Consider the following 23,511-nt stretch of genomic DNA (forward strand, 5'->3'; position numbering starts at 1 on the left):
CACACTAGTTGGCTTCGCTGCTGTCTGTAGCTGCTTTCACAGCAGGGGAGATGGGGGAATTTGACACAATTGGTGGGGTCCTCAGAGTCTAAAAAATACTGACTCTGAGCTAATCTGATCTTTTATGGACAAGGCTCGCTGTTGACCTGGCTTTGTCTTCTGCTTGCTGCTGAGGCCTCACTCTCTTCTCTTGTAGGTGTCTCTGCTCAGCTCACCAGCACCCGTCTTCGGAGAAACACTTCTGTGGGCACCCCCTTCTGGATGGCCCCTGAGGTAAGCAAGGGGCATTTATTTGGGAGGGATGTTGCTGCTGCAGCTCTCTATCTTTTCTGCCTTTTTATAGAAAAATCCTATACTTGCAGAATTTTCAGGAAGAAGAAAGCCCTCTGAACCACAGGAGTTCTGGTTTGTTGAGGGTTGAGATGGAATCTCAGAGAAGCAGGGAAACATCTGAGTGATGGGCACCTCCATGCTACCAGAAAAAAAAGCAACCCTACCCAGAGAGGTGACCCTTTCAGGGGCCATGATGTGGCCAGTTCATCCAGCCTTTGTGTTAGCTGGGAAATAAGGTAGCTCCACACACTTAGTGAAGAGACTGAGGTCTCCCCTGGCCCACAGAGCTGTGCTCGGGCCTGCTCTGGCTTTATTGGCAGGCCTACGGTAACTCCTCTCATGAGCTTCACTGGCTTCCTAGTAAAACATGGAATTTGGTCCTAATTTAGTTCAGAACTCTCTGTGAGAAGACACATGTAGAAGTGTGGGGAATCTTCCAGCTGGAGCAAGCTTACCTTCAAACCCCAGCACATCATGGCTTTCATTCTGCATTTTATCCCACAGTTCCCTAATCTGTCACTGGGGCCAGCTCACTGGCCATTACATCATTCTTAGTGGTAATGGAATCAAGTGGTCATCTCTGGAGGAATCTTTTGGTCCTTCCTGTGTGTGAATGTCCAGATGGCCTTCTAGCTCAGCAATCAGTTGGCACCAACCTGCTCAGGTGTTTTAGATTCCTCTGTCTTTATGACTCTCTCTCTCATGCATCAGTCATAGACATCTAACTGGAGAGAAGAGGGAAAGCTCTGTTCATCTCAGTGTTCACTTAAATCTTAAATGTATCTTTTTATGGTTATTGGGCCACACTCCTTGATATTCTTGACTTGGCACTCAGGAATCACTCCTGGTGGTGCTTGGAGGACCATATGGGATGTCAGGGATTGAACCCAGGTTGGCAGCATGCAAGGCAAGCACCCTACTTGCTGTATTATCTCTCTGACCTCCTAAATCTTAAGAGTTTCTTAAGCAAATTTTAAAAACAAAAAGAGACATGAAATTACATACAAACTCTTTGTCACTCCTATTTATGAAATAAAAAGAAGAAAAATGTATTTTGAGGAAAACTGCAGAATTGGTAACATTCTAGTAAGAAGCTGTCATTCAGTGAGACAAATGACATTTTTCTGCTAAGCCCATTTGTCCTTTGCAGTGTGAATAGATGTTTTGAGCTATTTTGTCATATCTACTACCACACAGCATGTGGTAATGCAGCTTTCCGCCCATTTTACTCTGTATCAGGGGAATCTCTGTAAAACATTATCTAACTGGTACATGTCTGTTAGCACAGTTCAAATCCATCCTGATAGACTATTCTATGTTCTTTAAGTTGTCAGGAATAACCCTTAGAACTCTGGTACAGTTCTTGATTTTCAAATCTCAGCTCAATGGAAGATTGAGCAATGAAGATTGCTCTAGAAAGCCTTCCCCAGTCACTGGCCTGTGTGTTGCTCTGGTCCCAATGACCACCTGCAGCCCCAGGCCTCCACTAGCATAAGATGGCGATTGCATCAGAGCTGTTAGCAGGCAGCTTCTCTGACTAGATTCTGAGCTCTGGCAGGGAATTGGGGTGTCAAATCTTCAAATAGTGCTTTGTGTAGAGTAGGTGTTTAGTAAGTATCTATAGGACAAAGGAACCCTTTGATAAAAAGCAAATGAGAAGATGAATTTTGCAGTCTGAGAAGGGCCATACTACTGTTGGGATTAGACAACTCTTCTGTAGATTTTGACTGATCATTACCTAAAAGAGAGTATATCTGAGGCCAGCCACATTGGGCTGGTATAACATGGAAGTGCTCCCATTGCAAGTCATCCTCACACCAAAATCTATAACTAAATAACCTTGGCATTGTCTATTCTTGTCTATTCTTATGTGACTTGTGACTTTTCAACTTCAGCTGAGTTGAATAAGCTATGTGGTGTTTTCTGTAAAGTGGGTGGACACTTTATTGGCTTACAGTGAGCTATTGCTCAGATGGCCTAAAATGGGTTCCCATTTTGACAGGGAAAAGTCAGTACTGTATTCTGCCTGTTGTTGAGGAGGCATGGAAGGGTAGACGGACAGGCGATAAAAGCCAGTGACTCTTAGGAGCAAGTGTCTGATTTCTCTGTGTATGCTTCCTAGAGTCCCCCAGGATGTGGGATGATATCCAGGATATTCTAGGACACAGGCTGTGTTTTCCAATTGGAGAGTTGCTTTTTCCACAAAGCTCTTATTGCTCTATGATCTTCAAAAGAAATGTCCACAGGAAGTCTTCCATTCATCAGTTCCATTCAACAGTCATATTCTCCTTTGTGAGCAAAGGTTGGGTCCAAAGCTGTCCTTGAAAGAATTTACAATGAATATTGCCTTCATCTGATGACCTGCATTGAATATATTCATCTTCATATGCTTCATTTCTGCTTGTGTGAGTAAGTGGTATTTAAATGAAATATGATAGCAGTGCATATTTACCAATGCAGGTGGATTAGAACTATTTTAGGCAACCTGTGAATTTTTTTTGAAAGGCAGCTGAAAGATTCCTATTATATTTTATTTTTGAGAAATTGAACCAAATTATCCTTTACCGTATGTACGTTCATTTTTACTTCACCAGCTTAAATATTTGCTACAGGATTGGGGAGAGAATACAGGAGGGTAATGCGTTTGTCTTGCACGTGGCACACTTGGGTTCAAATGATGCCCCTGCATAGCTCACTCCTGAGCGCAGAGCCATAAATGGCCTCTAAGTTCTGCTGGGAATGTTTTCTCCAGCTCCCCCACCCCAAAGAAAAAAAAAAGAAAAAAAACCTACGAACAAATAGGCTCTATTACAAACCAGAGAGCTCATGTAATGTGAACAGAGTACAAGCCAAGTATTGACAAGCAATCCAAATCCTCAATTGACACAGGCAGCGCCGAGCTCTGCTTGAATTTATTGTCCACTGTCCTCTTGCTCACTGGCCAAGTATTCCCGATTAGCTTCCGAGACGTTTGACCCATGGCACATCCCATAACCCTCTGGTTTATGTTGAACCTCTGATATACTCTGCCTGGGATTCTAGGCTGTATTTTAAGCTTATCTACTAATAGGTTAATATAATCTTCACTTTAGTCACGTCTTCTACTTCACCATCTCCTGGCAACCAGGCTTTTACAATAAATAGTATGAATAATAGTATCTCACATAAATGTAGAACTTTTTCAAATATTTCTCAAATGCACACCCCTCTCTGTGAAGTATTATTTTGGCACAATTGTGTTAATTTTTTTGTAGGGTTGTTGACATTTTTGGGCCACATCTGGTGACGCTCAGGGCTGACTCCTGACTCTGCACTCAGGAATAACTCCTGGCAGTGCTTATGGAACCATATGGGATGCCTGGGACTAAATGTGGGTTGACTGCGTGCAAGGCAAACACCCTACAGCACCCTACCTGCTGTATTATCTCTCCAGCTTCTCAAGAATAATTTTAAGTCACAAATGAGACTTTGTTTTCTCTCAGTTCTTCAAGGTGAACTAGAAATTATTTTATTTTATTTTTTTGGCGGGGAGGATCCCACACTCTGGATTGTAAGCTGTTGTCCAGAGCCCTTGAGTGATCCTTGGCCACTGTAGTGCCTATCTTTCCCCTGAAATATTCCTAGACTCCTAAAGATCTAGCAACTGCAAAGGACAACACATGGCAAACAGGAGTCTGTGCAGCAGATGACTGTTAGATTGAATGCTGCATTTTCCACGCCATGTGCAGTGGAAAGAGCACTTTCTCAGAACTCCTGCTAATGCAATAGGGCCCACAATAGGTGATTTTTCAATGCCTTATTTCATTTGCATTATAGTTCTCTGTAGTAGGTACCCAGGTGTGCAGGACCTGGGGCTGAGATCTGCAAGTCTGCTTAGATTGGGACTGGGCCTCCTCTACCCAGATCCCCCTTTTTCCAGTAGCTTGGCAGCCACACCCACAAACTGCCCCCAGTGCCATGTAAATCCATCAATGGCCAAGATTCAGAGACTATAAAACAAAGCTCCCAGAAACGCGCGGCTGCAACCTCTTATAGCCTAGTTCTCCCTCTTGGAGAACCTGGCAAGGTACCGAGAGTATCCTGCCCACACAGCAGAGCCTGGCAAGCTCTCTATGGTGTATTCGATATGCTAAATACAGCAACAATGATAGGTCTTGTTCCCCTTACCCTGAAAGAGCCTCCAATACGCCACTGCTGGGAAGAACAAATAAAGAGAGGCTGCTAAAATCTCAGGGCTAGGAAGAATGGAGACATTACTGGCGCCTGCTCAAGTAAATCTATGATCAACGGGATGACAGTGATACAGTAGGTACCATTGTCTCCATTTTGTCACTGAGGAAAATGAATCTCAAAGGGGTATAGGTTGTGGTGCTGAAATTCACATTCCTTGGAATTACTGGGAGTTACTGGACTTTCCAGAGAGCATAGGGATGGGATGCAGATACCAGGTGCAGAAGGAGGAGTGAAGGCAGGGAAAGGATATACTCTACTCATTCAGAGCACACAGGCTCCAAATTTCAAGTTACTGAGTCCTACACTTAGTATTCTTTTTTTGGGGTGGGTATGAGTAGGGGTTTTGAACCACACCTTGTGGTATGCAGAGTGTACTCCTGACTCTGTGCTCAGGGTCACCTCCAGTGGGACTTCAGGAACCATATGGTGCAGGAGATGGACCTGGGGTCAGCTGTATGCCAGGCAAGCACTTTGACCCCTGTACTATCTCTCCAGCCCCACATCCACCTTGAACTTTGACACTCTAGTGTAATCCTAGGGGATGTTCAGAAATGAGTGCCACTCCCTGAGACAGATGACACAACACAGACCCGTGGAGATGTGATGGCAGAGTGTTCTAAAACTGGGATGAGAAATGAGTCATTTGAAAAGACTCCCAGGGAGGACGCTTCACCTGGCATCGGTGGCTTGACTACCCTTTGCAAGGCCACCAATGGAGAAGCAGCCCATGGATTACAACACCCATTACTTGTCATCTTCCTAAAACAGTCAAAGGTCTGTTTCTGTAATAGAGAGCAGACTGATGGAGAAAATAAACATTTGCTTCTTTTTTAGACCTTTCATTTTTTTTTTTTCCTCATTTACTTCCATCTGCTCGTTGTTGCAAACAAGAGCTAATCAGTTGAGCAGAAAAACAGATGTGCTGTGACGGCTCCAGAAACGAATTTCTCTGTCTGGCAAAGGGTCATTGACAGGGACGGTTGCCATGACAACCGGCTCACACCAATGCAGAAATATCGCAGGCTTTTTTTTTTCTGCAGCTACTCTTGCCTTCATTAATTATGCCATTCCTAGCTAAATGATACGATAATGCTATTTCTGTTGCTGCCGCCAGGACTAGAGATGACAAATGAGATATTTTGTGTTGAAGGCCTGGAAAAAAAATGCCACAAAACACTAAGCAGCTGAAATATTATTATTGTCATTATTATCATATTGTTCCCTAAGCTTTAGCTAATGGGTTTGGTTCACAAATAAGAGTTAGCATTTAGGAGTGCTTACTATGTGCCAGGAACTAAGTGCTTTATTTGAATTAATGTATTTATAATCCTCAGAAGAGTTCCATAAAGTCAGTGCTATTACTAACCTAACGTTTTAAATAAAGTAAATGTTCTTGTTCACAGACAAGTTACTAGGGTGATGCTACCAGGATTTCAACCCAGCTTTTAGGTCCTTTTACCCACTATATTACAGAAGACAGTTTAGCTGTGATGACCATCAGTATACCACATAGGATGCTAATCTCCCACCCTGCCATTTTTAGTTTATTTCTGATATTAATGATCCTTTCTAAATGTTGAGAAAAGGGTAATATTTACCTTAACATAACACTCAAAGGCAATGTAATTAGTGCCTGAGGGAAGGAGCTGGAAAAATACCACAGCAGAATTCTGCAGAATAGAATTTAGGAGATTCAGATTTGACTTTTAGTTTTACCACTCATTTTAAAAAGTGGTTGCAGTACAATGGCTTGTTTGGATAGAAAATTTAAGTCAGACTCAGGAGCTGATCAGCTACTTGCTTACCCACAGGGAACTTTGGGCTAGTGATGGCCCTGGCGAGAACTTGAGGGTCATTTCCCTGACTCTGTTTGAATGGACTGAAGACTTTTTTTGGTTGTTGGTTTTTGTGCCACATCACAGTACTCAGGGCTTACTCCTGGCTCTGTGCTCATTTATGACAGGACATGGGCAAACCATATGTGGGGTTGGGGACTGAACCTGGGTTGGCTGCTTGCAAGCAAGTACCTTACCCACTGCACTATCTCTCTAGCCCAAGGGCTCAGAATTCCTGGGGCCCTGTCTGTAGTCATATCACTGCAGGAATGCAAGCCCAGGGATTTAAGTGAGTGGTTTAGAGGCTTCACCCCGGCAGGAAAGCCTGCGTCCTCTCCAGAGAGTTAGACTGAGCTATGGTGATCCGTGTTTGCTGGATCCTTCCAGATCCCTGTGGAATGGAGCTTCTCTCCCCTTTGCGGGTATGACCGGAGCCTTGTTTCTCCCTCTGCCAACCCCACCCTCACCCCCCACAGCACAGCTAGTCTTCAGGCTCTAGTAGATGAGGGCTTCATAACGAGGGTGAAATGATGGGGTGCAGCTGCAGCTTCTCACCTCAGCTCCAGCAATTTGCCCTGCCGGAGCTCTGCAGAGAACTTGAGTCATAAGTCAAATGTCAGTGTGGAGGTGGGGGGCTGGCCCTGGAGGTGGTGGTGACAAGCCATTACCTCTTCTTGGTGCCTCTAAATATAGGCATCTCTCTGAGGGATCCGCTGCCAGATGCACAGGGACCTCGGTGGCCCAGAGCAGAGACTTAATATCCCAGCCCCACACGCCCCAACTGGGTGCTAAGCAAGAAATGTCAAAGTAACAGCCTCTGTGAGCATTTTAGGCTTTTAGAAAACTTTCCAGACTGTTCTCCATCCTGCCCTGGGAAGGTGAGAAGACTCAAAGGCACCTACTGTTTCCCATTCTCCATCCTAGATTCTCCATAGGGGCAGCAGAAATGTTTGCCAAAAAAAAAAAAAGTCAGAGTTGGTCCCAGAATCTGATGATTCCCCTCTCTCATCTCTGCCTCTGCCGCTCTGTGAAGGGCACAGAACTCACTGGTGCCAAGGCTAACGTCTGTGTTCAGTCTCTTGCCAGAGTCATCACAAGAAAGCAAAAACATTGTTTTTTTTTTTTTTTTTGGAGGGGGAGGCATAAGGAAGGAGAGAACTTCAGAATAATACTGGGGTGGGATGCGGGAGGGAGCAGGTGCAGGTGGGGGCTAGTTTTTAGGGATTCTATTAAGTGCCAGTTTTCCCCACACCCTTTCCAGTTTTTAAAGGTTAAAGAAATCATGCTCATAGGAACATGGATGTTGCCCAGGGCATGTTCATTTACATGACACTGAGAGGACAGAATCTAGCGACTTCTCGAGGTGATGGCAGCTACCAGATGGGACTGTTCGGATATCCTGTGGGCTTCGCTTCTATTTTTGTCAGATACACTGTAGAGGAGAAGAAACCCCTTTTTCTCTTGGTGTCCTATTCTAGGCTCCTGCTTCAGTTGGATTGTCTACCAGGCTGTGGTTGTAGAAAACTGATTATTTCTGAATCGGTTTCCTCACTGGTGGTACCTCCTCACCTGAACTAACCAACTGTCAAATAAACAAACGTGTATAGTTTCTACTCACTCTTCCTTTCTCTGGCAGAAATAGATTGTTCCCTGGCAAGGGAAGGGCCACTCGGAAGAGAGGACAGAAAAGAGAGGGGCCAGGGCAAACTCATCTTCTCTGGTTAAGGTGTGTTTCCTCACCCTCAGTGTGGAAACTACTGTGACGAGGCTTATGGAACACAAAATCTCTTTAGCCAGGGCCCAGCAGTCTCTTTATCATAGGGAGATTCCTTCTTCAGAGACAGAATGGTGGGACTCTTGGATTTGCTCCTGGTTGGCTGTGAGCCAGATGTGTGATTTCAAACAAGTCAGTGTTCAGTTTCCTCTCCTGTGAAATAAACAGTTTCTAAGGTCACTTCTAGCATCTGTGCTAAGAGCTGCTGCTGGACCAGGCCAGGGCAGTGGGATTATTTGGGTCTCCCAGCAAATATGCTCCTTCAGTACCACGTTTTCAGTGTGGAGGCAAAATGTAACCTCTGGGCAGGTTTATGTAGCTTTCCTGGGGAAGTTCTGCAGATCCTCAGCTCTGAGTAGAGAATGGGGCTTATCACATGATGAAGGATAAGTGGCCTGCATCCAGGTTTTGGGGAAATTTAGGTGCAAATATAAGTGTTATGTGCTGATCTTGCTAGCTGGGGCTGAGCTAGCAAGCATGGGGTGTTTCTATTTTTTTTCCGCTTTTTGGGTCACACCTGGCGATGCACAGGGGTTACTCCTGGCTCTCCACTCAGGAATTATTCCTGGCAGTGTTCGGGGGACCATATGAGATGCTGGGAATCGAACCTGGGTAGGCCTCGTGCAAGGCAAACACCCTACCCACTGTGCTATTGCTCCAGCCCCCAAAGGGTGTTTCTATTTTTATATTATTCCCCCCCTTTTTAAAAAATTGAATCACTGTTAGATACAGTTGCAAAGTTGTTCATGATTGGGTTTCAGTCATATCATGTTTCAATACCAGTCCCTTCACCAGTGTGCAATTCCCACCACCAATGTCCCCAGTTTCCTTCCAGCCACCTCTCACCCCAATCTCCCTAATCGCCCCCTCCCACAGCTTGCCTCTATGGCAGACATGCCTCTACTTCTCTGTCTTGTGCTCTCTCTCTCTCTCTCTCTCTCTCTCTCTCTCTCTCTCCTTTTAGGCATTATGGTTTGAAAGATTATCATGTACATCAGTTTACCTCTTTTCAGCACTCAGTTCTTGCCCAGAGTAATCATTTCCCACTCTCATTGTCAGAGTGGTCCCTTCTCTGTCTTAACTGTACTCCCACCTGACCCCACCCCCTACTTTTGGCAAGCTTCCAGCCTTGGACCAGTCCTCCTTGCCCTGGCTTCTATTGTTTTTGATACCCAAAGGCAGTCTCATATGGTAGTCTCATGCTATGTATTTTCTGTCCTACAAATGAGTGCAGTCATTCTATATCTGCCCCTCTCCCTCTGGCTTATTTCACTCAGCATGACATTCTCCATGTCCATCTACAAATATGCAAAATTTATGACTGTTTTTCCTAGCAGCTGTGGAGTGTTCCATTGTGTAGATATACCATAGTTTCTTTACTAAGCAATCTGTTCTTGGGTACTTGGGTTATTTCTAGATTCTGGCTACTGTGAATAGTGCTGCAATGAACATAGAAATGCAGATGTCTTTTCTGCATTGTGTTTTTGGGCCCCAGGAGTATATTCCCAGGAATGGCATTGCTGGGTCATATGGAAGCTCAATTTCTAGCTTTTTAAAGAATGCCCATATTGTTTTCCAAAAAGGATAAACCAGTTGGCATTCCTACCAGCAATGAATGAGAATCCCTTTCTCCCTGTATTCATGCCAGTACTGGTAGTTATTGCTCTTTTTGTTGTGTGAGATGATATCTAACTGTTGTTTGCATTTGCATTTCCCTAATGATCAGTGATGTAGAGCATTTTTTTCATGTGCCTTTTGGCTATTTGCACTTCTTCTTTGAGGAAGTTTCTGCTCATTTCTTTTTCCCATTTTTTGATAGGGTTGGATGATTTTTTTTCTGCATAGGGTACTTTTAATTTGAACTTCCTTTATTTCTCTAAAATCTTATGCTGAATGTTGTGTTCTCTAGAAATAACTTTAGAGCATCACATTTTAACTAGAGGCTTTTATGATTTTTTTTTTTTTTTTGCTTTTTGGGTCATACCCAGCGATACACAGGGGTTACTCCTGGCTTTGAACTCAGGAATTACTCCTGGCGGTGTTTGGGGGACCATATGGTATGCTGGGAATAGAACTCAGATGGCTGCATGAAAGGCAAATGGCCTACCTGCTGTACTATTGCTCCAGCCCCTTTTATGAATTTCATAAGAATAGCATAATTTAAAAATCAATTCCAGCAATTTATCAGGGGGGCAAAAGTTTCAAAATTTTAAGATTTCAAAAAGAATAAAAACAAGGCCAATAGAGACAAGGGCCAGGAAGATTGCTCCATGGTTGGGAGCCTGCCTGATGAGCTGGAGGAGAAGGCAGCTGGGATAGAGAAGGGATCACTAAGACAATGATGGTTGGAGGGATCAATCGGGATGGGAGATGTGTGCTGAAAGTAGATAAGGGACCAAATGTAATAGCCTCTCAGTATTTGTATTGCAAACCATAATGCCCAAAAGCAGAGAGAGAGTATGGGGAAATTGTCTGCCATAGAGGCAGGGAGAGGGTTGGGATGTGGGGAGATACTGGGGACATTGGTGGTGAAAAGTGTGCACTGGTGGAGGGATGGGTGTTCAATCATCGTATCACTGAAACTCAAACATGAAAAGCTTTGTAAGTCTTGCTAATGTTGATTCAGTTGAAAAAAAGAAGAGGGGCTGGAGCGATAGCACAGCGGGTAGTGCGTTTGCCTTGTACACAGCTCACCCGGGTTCGATTCCCAGCTTCCCATATGGTCCCCTAAGCACTGCCAGGAATAATTCCTGAGTGTAGAGCCAGGAGTAACCCCTGAGCATCATTGGGTGTGACCCAAAAAGCAAAAAAAAAAAAAAAAAGAAGAAGAAGAAGAAGAAGAAGAAGAAGAAGAAGAAGAAGAAGAAGAAGAAAAAACAAACAGCCAAATCTTCAATTCTAATTCTTCTAATCCCTAAACCCCTTTGCAAAACAAAACAAACAAAACAACACCAAAGCAACTGAAACAAATCTCAGATCTGTCCTTGATGCATTTTATTGGAGAGAAGAGGCTTCATTTTGTGTATTCAGTATCTAAGCTTGTTACTGAAGTTTGTATATAACAACTGATGAATAACATTTGCCATGGGAATATTTTTAACTATGATATCCAGTTCCAGAAAAGTTCTATCTTTGAATCTTTTTGATCAATAACATTTATCAATTATGGCCACATGAATTTCACAAGCAAAATTAAGAATCCACTTTGCCTTCTTATCTCTCTGTCATTCTTATTTGCCAGTCTGTTGACTGCATCTGCGGCCTCAAGGTCAAAGAAGGATTAATAGCTTTAGGTCTATTTGCCTTGAGTCTTTTAAAACTGAATTTAACTTTTGAGGTAATAGCATTTTGCCTGTGTTCTGGATTGAAATTTTGATCTTAACCGTTGGTTGTAATTTTGGATTACATGATCAATTGCAATAAAATGAGAAATTGGAACACAAAAGGCAAATCTAATTGCATTTCAAAATATGAGTGGAAAAAAGAAATAGTCTGAATAACAGCTATTGCCCTTTAATTTTGGTAAATCATTTTTCAGTAGAGAAAACCATATTTTTCCTCATTGTGGCTGTTGATATTATACTATTTGTTTGAAAGTATTTGTTAAAATCACATTCCTAAAAATTTGAGCTCAGCAGCTCTTTGTAAATAATTGGATAAATTGTTTAAGTTGACCTCCTTTTAGAAATCTAGGTTGCCTGAATCCAGGACCTCATATGTTAACTTTACTTTTTAAAATCTCCCTTAAATCCTATCTATTATAGATATCCTTTCCAAGATAATGTAGACCTTGAGAAGAGATGCTCCTCTCAGGTTCTTAGAGCTCAAGTCTTTCGTAAGAAGCAGAGGATGGATTTTTTTAAAATTTTATTGAATCACAGTGAGATAATTACAAGCTTTTCATGTTTGGGTTACAATCTCACAATGATCAAACACCCATCCCTCCACCAGTGCACATTCCCCACCACCAGTATCCCGGGTATACCCCCCCTTTCCCACCCTCCCCCTGACTCTATGGCAGACAGTATTGCCCATACTCTCTACTTTGGGACATTATAGCTTGCAACACAGACACTGAGAGGCCATCATGTTTGGTCCATTATCTACTTTAGGCATGCATCTCCCATCCCAACTGGTTCCTCCAGCCATCATTTTCTTAGTGATCCCTTCTCTATTCCATCTGCCTTCTCCCCTCCGCTCATGAAGCAGTCTTTCAGCTATGGGGCAATCCCCCTGGCCTTTGTATCTACTATCCTTGGGTGTCAGTCTCATGTGATGCTACCCTACACTCCACAAATGAGTGCAGTCAGAGGATGGATCTTACCTCTCTTTTGAGCCTTATCACCAAGCCCCTCTCTAGATCTGGACTGAAATACAGAAGCAGTCATGGGGCATTTTCTGAGAGCATTGTGGCCCAAGAAAGCCAAAGTGATACTCAAAGACTTTTGTTTACGATAGAAAGGAACAAGGTGGGAAGGGGATTTCTTTCAATTTTATGGGTATTACTGTCATGGGAACCTATGTTTATAAGTTGGATGTCACCTCTAGTATGTCAATTTTTTTGGGGGTCACATGCGGTGATGCACAGGGGTTACTCCTGGCTCTGCACTCAGGAATTACCCCTGGTGGTGCTCAGGGGACCATATGGGATGCTGGAGATTGAACCCAGGTCGGCTGCTTGCAAGGCAAACTCCCTACCAGCTGTACTATTGCTCTGGCCCTGAACATGCCAACTTTTTGATTTTTTTTTTTTAAAGAAATATTTTATTAAACCACCGTGAAAACAAAAAAAAATACAAAGCTTTCAGGTTTAAGTCACAGTCAAATACTGATTAAACCACCATCCCTTCACCAATGCACCCGTTCCACCACCAAGAACCCCAATACACCCCCATCCCACCCCACCCCCCATCTAAGTAGCTTATGATATTCCCATTATTCTCTCTATATATTGAGTACATTTCATATTTCCATACAGAACTCACTATTGTTGATTGGAAATTTTCCCCAACAATCAGGCCTGCTGAATAAGCATCATCTAATAATTTCTCTTCCTTGGTAAAAGTGAAGACTTTGAGTCCGCGCGGCCGCTATTGCGGCCGCGCGGTTTTGGGTTTCAAATATTTTAGCTCAGTTCGCAGTCAAAATGCATGGCTGCAAGAATCTGCTCTGGTGCCAAAATGGGTTAGGAGACCTCAGGATCACAGTCAGTAGGCGGGAGGCTCTGCTTCTCGTGCCGCGGCTCTTGGTTCATCTCTGGGCGGAAGGCGCGCCGGGAACACCTCCCCTCCCAGGATCACCTACAGGCTACGTCACTAAAGAAAGTCCTACCTCCTGGTGGAGGGGTCTTAGAGGGTGGCTCTCACCGCGTGGCTGCTGCCGCTGCCGCCATTTTCGCTCAGAAAAATGGGGTGGAGAGGGAAAAAAATCCCTCCCCGGGCTGCACGAGGTTGTAGTTCAGTTCGCAGTCAAAATGCATGGCTGCAAGAATCTGCTCTGGTGCCAAAATGGGTTAGGAGACCTCAGGATCACAGTCAGTAGGCGGGAGGCTCTGCTTCTCGTGCCGCGGCTCTTGGTTCATCCCCAACTTTTTGATTTTAAAGAATCCCACAGTTGGCCTGGGGAGATGGCTCAAAGAGCACATGCTTTGCAGGGGGAGCCCTGAGCACTGAAATGAGAGCAGCCTCCCTGCACCCTGGGTATGCCTCCTGAACAAAAACCAGCAAAAGAGGAACTCAGAGAAAAACTCCTTGGAGGGAAAAAACAAAACCTTAAAAGCTAAGGCAAGGGCGCGGTGGCCGCCATATTAAGACGACCACAGATGGGATTTACGACAAAAACTGCAGCAAAAGGACACGAGGGTGCTCTTGGGAAGGTGGGAGGCACCGGCCCCTCCCACCGCCGAGATGTGATCCCGGGGGCCGCACGCATGTGCGGCCTCTCCGCAGCTGCACAAGCGTGAATCCAGACCCAGCAAAACCTCTTTCGGTGTGAGCAACTCCTCGCAGAATGTCTCCAGCCTGAGAACTAAGCCTCGGCCCCGTGCCCGCCCGGGAGGGGAAAGGTATTTCTCTCTCTCGCCTCTTTCTCTCCGGGGATGAAGGGCGAGGTGGCCGCCGTATTAAGACGACCACAGATTGGGTTTTCAAACCTGCAATTATCTAATATCTGGAAGAAATCTCCCTGGACTTCTTGTTAAAGTACAGAAATTCAAAACCTTATTTTTCTTCACAGTAGGTCTGAATCTAGTGGGGTACTCCTAACAACAATAGTGAGGTTTGTGTTGAAATATTGAATGTAACCAAAGTAAGCATAATGTAAAATGAAACTTATCAGTTACAAGGTAGGGGGTGGGGGGGCGGGATGGGAGGTGTACTGTGTGGGTTTTTTTTTTTTTTTTGGTGGTGGTATATGGGCACTGGTGAAGGGATGGTTGTTTCAGCATTGTATAACTGAGATCTAAGCCCGAAAGCATTGTAATCTTCCACATGGTGATTTAATAAAATAAAATAAAATTAAAAAAAAAAAGCTAAGGCAAAAATTTTAAAACATATTTATATTCCCAAGGCAAAAATTGTTTTATTTTAATCTCTGGTGCTGGACACTAAACCCAGGGTCTCATGCATACGAAGCCCATACTTCATCACTGAGCCACACTGCAGGCAAAGAAACTGCTTTATCTGATATATGGGGCAGGGCACAGTCCAGAGAGACACAAATTCTTTCATTTTCTTACTCACCCAGTTTATCTCTTTATTTCTCTTCCTTCTTCCCTTCCTCTTCTTTCTCTTCACCATGCCAGGGATTGAACTCAGGGCCTCACTCACATATGCAAGTCATGAGCTCTGTTGCTGAGCACACAGTGTGGGTCTCCCCTGTGAGCATTTCAGAAAATGATGAAAGTTATAAAAATATAAGTAAACTAAAATAGTTACTCAACATGCATCAGGGACCCAGTTATATAAATTCCTATGTTCGTACTGTGGAGAAACAAAATAACTAGCATTCTCAGAAGCAGAAATGGGACTGGGTTTGCACAGGAAAAAGAGGTGCAGAGAAAACAAAATGACTTCCTAAAGTTATCCAGTGAGGGACTGGAAAAATAAAAGGAAATTTGACAGCTTTGGGAATTTTCCCACACCAGGGGTTCAAGTTTGTCCCCAATCCTAGGGCTCCTAAAAGCGTTTCTCTTTACAGAACTCAGGTAACCATCCCTGGGTGAGATAAGATGAGATGGAAGAAGTTATGGGTACAATTTCCCTGCACAGCCTCTCTCAGGAGGGCAGGGAGGTGTTCCCTCTGTGGGGCTGGAAAGAGCAAGTGCGGATAGATGCAGACAGTCTAAAATTCTGATTTTTTTTTTTGGCTTTTTGGGTCATACCCGGCAATGCACAGGGGTTACTTCTGGCTCATGTACTCAAGAATTACTCCTGGCGGTGCTCGGGGGACCATATGGGATGCTGGGAATCAAACTTGGGTCGGCCGCATGCAAGGCAAACTCCCTACCTGCTGTGCTATTGCTCCAGCCCCGACAGTCTAAAACTCTGGTACTTAGCCTAAAGAGAATTGCCTTAACAGTCAAAGTTATCAACTAACCTTTGTTCTAAAGACCAATATCGTTAAATTGTTTGTGAAAACATATTCCTTGTCTTCGGGATCCTCCAAAAAGAAAAGCTTTTGGCCACCAAGATGATAATGACCCACCTTTGGAGTCTTTAGCCCAGGTCTGTGTATAATAGCTGTTGGCTTTGGGCATGGAGGCTGTCGGGGCATTTATATGCAAGTAATCTGAGCATAAGTATTTCACCCTCCTCCCCCCCCTTAAAAGTAAGCAGCAGTCTAAGTGCATTAGGAAAGCCGTAAACCGGAATTTCAAGGTAGGAACCTGGACATGCTCCATTAAGCAGCCGCCACACAATTGCTCTGATGCTGGCGCTCATCTTCCCTCATGGAAGCATTATCACAGCAACCCGCGTCTTTCTGTAGACCTTAAGATCTGCTTCAAAATATCAATAATAGAATCCCTCTAAGGTTCTAGTCACCTGATTCACACCCCAGAGTATGTCACAGTTGGGGCAAGCTAATTTGCAATGTGAGGTTAGCCTCTGAGTTCGAGATAGGTGCCCCAAATCACTTGTTTGGAAATTGTGCAGCCATGGAGTAGGAGAGCTAAAGGGACAGAGGTAAGAGGGTGGATGGAAGTGGCTGGAAGGGCAAGGAGCATTCAGTCTTACCTCTCCATGGTATAAAAAGCATGCTCCCAAAATTAATTGTCTTCCTAACCCCTTTTCAGAAAAATAATCACTCATGCCTCTAGAAAACTACCCTCTCTTTAAGTGAATCAATAGAAAGACACCCCCCACACCTCTCCACCCCAGTTGCACCCGTCTACTCCCAGAGTTCCAGCACCCCCCAAGAGGCAGTATCAAACACTTTGGGAAATACTGGGTTAGGGTCTGGTCTGAGCACATAATAGATTTTTCTTTTCCTGGTTAGGGGTAGCCCCAGTTTGAATTTGAGACAATTCTTATCCAACTAACTTCTCTTGATTTTGCTATTTGTGAATGGCAGGACAGTCTCCTGGCCTCCCAGGATCAAATGCTCAGGATTCTTTTGGACATCCCTAACCTCCCATTACCCCTCTCCAATTTTACCCTACTTGCAACTTTACCCTACTCTCTCTCTCACACATACCTGACATTCCTCATTTCACTGTTGCTGATGCTATTTGTATGGGGTGAAGGAAGCAAAGACTCTGGTAAAGCAGACTTTATGATGACGTGGCCTTGTCTCTCTGTGAGGAGGTGGAGGGAGATAGGGGGCCATGAAAAGACAAGGTACTTGGGGTTAGGACCTTTCAAAAAATTTTGAATTGTTATCAAAGATCCATGATTTACAAAGCTGCTGATAGTTGAGTTTTAGGCATACAATAATTCAATGCCAGTCCCTTCTCCAGTGTTGTTCCCTGCACCAGTGTTCCCAGACTCCCTCCCCACGCCAATCCCTGCTGCACCTTTGTCTGTCAATTTGACAAGCACATTACGAAGCTTCAGTGGTTGCCGCTTAGATCTCCTGTTTTCAGTTCTGCTGAATCTATGTTTTGGGTATATGGCTCTACCCCTCACGCATGTCATTGCTTCAGCCCTGATGCCTGTCCATGCCTTACATCTCTTTCTCTCCTTCCGTCCTTGATTTCTTCCTACCTGCTCTTCTCTGTTCATTAATAGACACTCAGAATCTGGGGAGCTGGTCCCCAGAGAGTGCTCTTACTCGTTATTGCCATCATCTTTCTCTCTCTCTCTCTTTTTTTTTCCGTAGACATCTGATTAAAAGAACTCTTTGCCATGTCCCAGTTTTATAGAGCAAGAGAATCAAAGACCAGTTATCCAGGTGTCCTTTATTCAGCTTTACTTTACCTAGAGAGAAGGAGCTGAGCTGAGGCAGAGCTAAGGAAAGCGAGATGACCTTTTCTCCTAAAGAAATCATGGTAGGCTCTGCTGCTGGAGGGCCTGGAAAGTGTGTTCCAGGATGCAGTCAGCAGACGTTCGCTGAGAGCTCTGCTCCAGGCCGTCATACTTGAAACCCAGTAGGAAGCTGTTTACCCAGGGGAGGATCAGTCTGGGAGAGGAGACACTTGTTTGTACCACAGACTCAAAAGATGGAATTTTGGTAACAAAACCTGATAGCTTAGTCAAAATATGATTGCAGAAGCTGATCATCCATTCACACCTTAAACATAACCTCCACTCAATGGGCCCTCTAATATGGCAACACTCTGCTTATCTGTCTCCTTCCAGAGTCTGACTTCTGTCCCTGAGTTCTGGCTGTGGACTATGGATCCACTAACTGAACTGTAGCCACATCTATGAAAGGTGATAATAGTGTCTGCTCCACATAGAATGGTGATGAAGATGGATTTATTCACATATCTATTCATTCCCTTATTCATTCTTGTGTTTGGGGCTACACCTAGCAGTGCACAGGGCTTACTCCTGACTCCATGCTAGGGCTCACTCCTGGTGGCACTCAGGGGACCATAGACAATGCCAGGAATTGAACCAGGCTCACCGGTGCAAGGAAAGTATCTTACCCACTATAGTGTCTCTTAAGCTCTTGATATGAGGATTTAACTAAGTGTGCATTGGGCTTCCCCTTTCTATGGCCTAAGATGATGCCTGTCCTTTGGGTACCTAGCAATTATTTCTGAGATGTTCCCTCCACCCCCACTGCCCCCGCTCCCCAGAGTAACATTTCTATAAACTTTTTAAAACAGAGCTAAAGGAATTTCCTTGTCACAATGCAAGCTGCTTTTGGGGAAGAGGATTTGGCTAAAGGACACTTTTCCATTTAACAGATTAACTGAAGATAGTATCTGTCTATAGAGAGAGGTGGGAGTCGGATAACTCTTTAATATTTTATGATACAACTTTAGAAACAGTCTTCATTCTTACACTTGGTTATGTTCTTGAAATTGTGTTCTGTGGTTCATTTGAAAGCTTAGACATTTCTTAGAATTTCTTCTTAGAAGTTGTGAACAATGGGTATGAAATGCTTAGCTGACCTTTCTTTAATATCTCAACTGTTTGGAGGTCATAATTTTCACCGGAACTTGTAGTCCAATAAAAATGCCTTTAGACATTTACAGTTGTCATGTAATTATTATTGATTCTCTTGGAATTCCAGTTGCCTTTCACTTCTGTTGAGGAAAAGATAGTCTTATTTCTCTTTCTGTCATAGGAATATATATGAATGGAGAACTCTTTGCTGATTGAGAGGCCTAAAATTATGTTTGTCCCACATGTTTGACAATGTCATTTCTGAGGGGGAGGATGTTGAATAACTTTCTCTAGAGATTTTGAAAAATAGAGTAGTTTCTCACCTGGTGGGGTGAGGAAAGCCATGTCTTAGAGGACATTAATTACTTGAACTTTAGTTTGAAGGCATGCTAGAAAATAGCCTGCTATGTAGATGACAGGTTATTCTACGCAGATAGTGGCCAGGCCAAGAATGTGGGTCCCTGGGAAAAGGTTCTTCAGTTCAGATACCAAATGAATTGAAGGTTATATGCCGTTCTTGGAGAAACAGTGCAACCTCAGGCAAGGCTGCAGGTACCTTTGGCAGACCTGCAAGGCCCTTTCACCAGGCCTGGCAGAGAGCAGAACTAGTTTTCTGTGATGCTTCTAGCAATATTGGATATTGAATCGCTTTTAACAACACACCCTTATTACCTTGCTCTTCTGCAGGCTGGTCATTTCTCCGTGGAAATGAACTCTGAGTTCTCAGAGGCTTCCCACAAATAGTACATCCAAGAAAAGATTTTCAAACCTGCATCTAAAGCCAAACCTGCTACCCCTGCGGTCTTATGCTTCTTACTCAAGACCAATTGTATCTTGAAATTGCTCAGGTCACCTCGTCTTCTTTATAACCCTCATTCAGGAAATCCCAATGACTCTCCCTTCAAAACATGTTATCAGAAATAGATTACTTCTGTGTCCTCGATGTTTCTACTTTGAATTCCTACATTAGTTTTTAAATTTAATTTAATTAATTGATTTTTATTAAACAAAGGAGACCGTGGAACAAAGCTCCCGGAAGCATGTGGCCTCTTATAGCCTAGTTCTCCCTCTCAGAGAATCTGGCAGGGTACCAAGAGCATCCTGCTCACATGGCAGAGCCTGGCAAGCTCTCTGTGGCATATTTGATATGTCAAATACAGTAACAATGATGGGTCTCATTCCCCTTACCATGAAAGAGCCTCCAATGCGGCACTGCTGAGAAGAATGAGTAAAGAGAGGCTGCTAAAATCTCAGGACTAGGATGAATGGAGACATTACTGGTGCCCGCTCGAGCAAATTGATGATCAGTGGGATGATAGTGACAGTGATTTTTGTTAAATCAACATGAGGTAAACAGTTACAAAGTTGTCCATGACTGGGTTTCAGTCATATGATGTTCCAACACCCATCCCTTCAACAGTGTGCATTTCCCACCACCAACGTCCCCAATTTCCCTCCTTCAACCCCTCACCCCCCAGTCTGCCTCTAGGACAGACATTGACATTAGCACATTTTAAACTGCTGTTTTAAACTGCTATCGACTCTCCTGACATCCCATTTGAATGCACAGCAGCCAGAGTGATCCTGCTCATGGGAAGCCAAATCTGTCCCCACTCTGCTCTCCAGATCAGTTGACCCATGTCACCCAGAGCCCTTATGATGGTCTAAGAGAGTGGGTACCTTGTCACACCGACCCCTGCTTTGTTCACTTGCTGTTGTCATTTATCTACCTTGTATGTTGTTGAAAAACATTTTTAGACTTTTAAAGTTTTCCACCTGCCCCACAGCCGTAGGTCCTCCTTGGTTGTTGAGAAGACAGATCGAGGGGGCCTAGGTTCCCCCACACTCTCTGCCCCTACCCCCTATCCCACCACCTCTTTGGTAATGGAGGCGCTTTCCTGGTCTGAGTAAAATTCTTGGTGGAAGTGAATTTTCCTGCAGGAACCCATGCTCCCCACATCCACGACAAGCCCGGGAGTATTTTCCGGGCCCTGCTCCTCTTGTTTGTCCAGTTAGTCCACAAGCAGGAGAGGCAGCTGGCCGCACTGAAATGCAAAGCAGTTGTTGAAGAAGTGTGAGGAGGGGGCAGCTGTTCTTAGAAAAAGGAACTAAAAAGGTGCGGTTCCTGTTTTATGCTAGTCGTTTCCCCAACCTCTCTCTCTCTGCTCAACTGGCCACACTCATGGGAATTTTGTGCAGAGGATAAATGTCTTCAAGAAAATCTGTTCCTTGCTGTTGAGTACAGCATCTGGTAATGAGGTGAAGAAAACAGATAGTTTTTTCTGTTCTTTCCTTTGGGGTCAGGTTGGTAATGAGGCCCCTGCAGCGGTGCTCAGGGCTTACTCCTGCCTCTGTTATCAGGGATCACTCCTCATGGTGCTTGGGGGACCACATGTGCTGCCAGGGATTGAACCAGGTTCAGCTGTGTGCAAGACAAATGTCTTACGTCTTACCTCCTCTTCTGTTTCTTGGACCTCCACAGCTCGCTCTTTCTTTCTTTCTTTCTTTCTTTCTTTCTTTCTTTCTTTCTTTCTTTCTTTCTTTCTTTCTTTCTTTCTTTCTTTCTTTCTTTCTTTCTTTCTTTCTTTCTTTCTTTCTTTCTTTCTTTCTTTCTTTCTCTCTCTCTTTCTTTTTTCTTTCTTTCTTTTCTTTTCTTTTTCACTTTTTGGGTCATACCCAGTGATGCACAGGGCTTACTCCTGGCTCTGCTCTCAAGGATCACTCCTGAGGGCTAAGGGAACCACAACGGGGGGGGGGGGGGGGGGGGGGGAGGGAGGAGGGAAGGGGGTAGGGGCAAACGTTTGAACTGGGGTTGGCCACGTGCAAGGCAAGTGCCCTGCTCTACTATTGCTCCATAATGAACAAATTAAAACAGTTAATAATACAGACGACAAATCAATTTGTAAATAAGGTCCAGAAAACACACACTTTATCATAATTGGAATCCAGAGGCCGCCTCGCCAAAGAAATGGAGAAGGGCATTAGGAGCAGCCAAGGGCCTCTGACAGTATCTGCGGTGACAGTGGAGTTGATTGTTCTGTTCTGCTTTCGCCCGACAGGTCATTGCTTGCGAGCAGCAGTATGACTCTACCTATGACGCTCGCTGTGACGTCTGGTCCTTGGGGATCACAGCTATTGAGCTGGGGGATGGAGACCCTCCCCTCTTTGACATGCATCCCGTGAAAACGCTCTTTAAGATTCCAAGGTAGGACACAAGATGGCGCTCTTGGCCCATTAGTTCTTTGGGAAAGCGGCGGATGGTTGGTAAACATTTTCCTTCCTAACCTGAGAAAATCTGATCACAACATGTATTTCTTCTTGAAAAAGGAAAAGTGTGTATGTTGGAGGGTGGGGAGCGGTGTTGCTAAAACGTAATGTCTCCTAGAAATATTAGGAACTTGTAACCACCGCATATTTTCCATTTTTTCCACCAATGAATTTTAACCATTTCATTTGAAATGTTCCTTTTTGTGTGTGCACAAGACTAGAAATGCCATGTTTTATTAGGTTAGTTCTCTAAATATTGTGTTTTTTTATAAATTGCGTAATCGTCGCCGGCCATTTTTTTTTTTCCCATTTAGAATCATTCCTACTTGTGAAAATTTGGGAGTCCAAAAATAGTGTTATTTTTGTATCCTCTCAGAGAAGCACTAAAAAAAAAAGTAAATTTCAGAAAAATATTATTACGTCGGTCATGTGACTTGCTTTTCATCTTTAAGTTGCCTTGTCGAGGAGAATTGTGGGGAATATGACTTGTTTTGGGAGTGGGCACTTAAAAGCCAGAGTCTTTTCTAAATAAGCGTTGCTAGGGGTTGTCCCAGGTTTGGTTGTCTGTCTTCAGAAACGGATGTTTGGTGAGCTTAAAGCTGTCCTGTGGGGAATGAAGCCCCCCAGCCGCTCCATCCTGCTAGATTGCAGGTTGAGAGATTTGTATCTTTTCACGTTTCTCTCTGGGCCGGCTGGGAGCCGTTTAACTACTTCAACAATGCAAGTGTTAACCTTTCCTTATCTGCACAGTCACACAGCCATCACAGCCTTTAAAAAATTTTCTCTTGATTGCAATTTGCATTTCTGATTAGGTCTATTTATATGCAGATGAGTCTCTGCATTGTTCATCATCATAATGTTATCATTTTGTACCTAATCCAGATGTGAACAGCCACCCACTACTCTCGAAAAAATGACTGCCACCCAAGATGGGGTTAGTGTGGGTTTTTTTTTTTTTTGCATTTTTCCAAAGTATGAAAATAGATTACAGGAGTAGACACAGCTCCTGACCTTTTAAATTAATAGACGGCTAAATGCTCAAAACAGTAATAAAATAGGAACCTAAAACAGCATTGTGAACAGTAATATGTCATATAATGGTGTCTGGCTATGTGTGTTTGTGTGTGTGTGTGTATGTGCATGTGTTTATATATTATATATATTTTATATATATGCACACATGTGCACAAACGTTTGATAAGAGAGGATTCACTTAGGTATATTTCTCCTTTTTATAAATTATTTTTATTTTTCCACTTGCACTTAAAAATATTAGGCACTTAATAAAAATATTAAAATTTATTGAATTATTTGTAGTTGAGTTTTAGGTGTACAATGTTCTAACACCAATCCCACCGCCACTACCGATTTCCTCATGTCTTGTATACATATACTAACTAGCTATAAAGGGGTGTATGAGTGCTTAAACTGACATACAAATCTATGTATTTCTCTTCGTGTACTTGGTGTTCAGCCATGCCTCTGGTTTTAATCATCTCTATATTATTCTCAG

The 23,511-nt window shown here is 43.7% G+C and overlaps 1 protein-coding gene across 1 annotated transcript in view; it reads left to right on the top strand.

The window, feature by feature from the left end:
- MYO3B (myosin IIIB) overlaps positions 1 to 23,511 on the top strand; it is a 460,143-nt gene that overhangs the window by 14,742 nt on the left and 421,890 nt on the right. Inside the window, 2 exon segments of the mRNA XM_055121066.1 lie at positions 197 to 273; positions 21,791 to 21,936. Of these exon segments, the coding sequence (XP_054977041.1) occupies positions 197 to 273; positions 21,791 to 21,936 (223 nt within the window).

This window comes from Sorex araneus, chromosome X, assembly GCF_027595985.1.
Source record: "Sorex araneus isolate mSorAra2 chromosome X, mSorAra2.pri, whole genome shotgun sequence".
NCBI classification, from domain to species: Eukaryota; Metazoa; Chordata; class Mammalia; order Eulipotyphla; family Soricidae; genus Sorex; species Sorex araneus.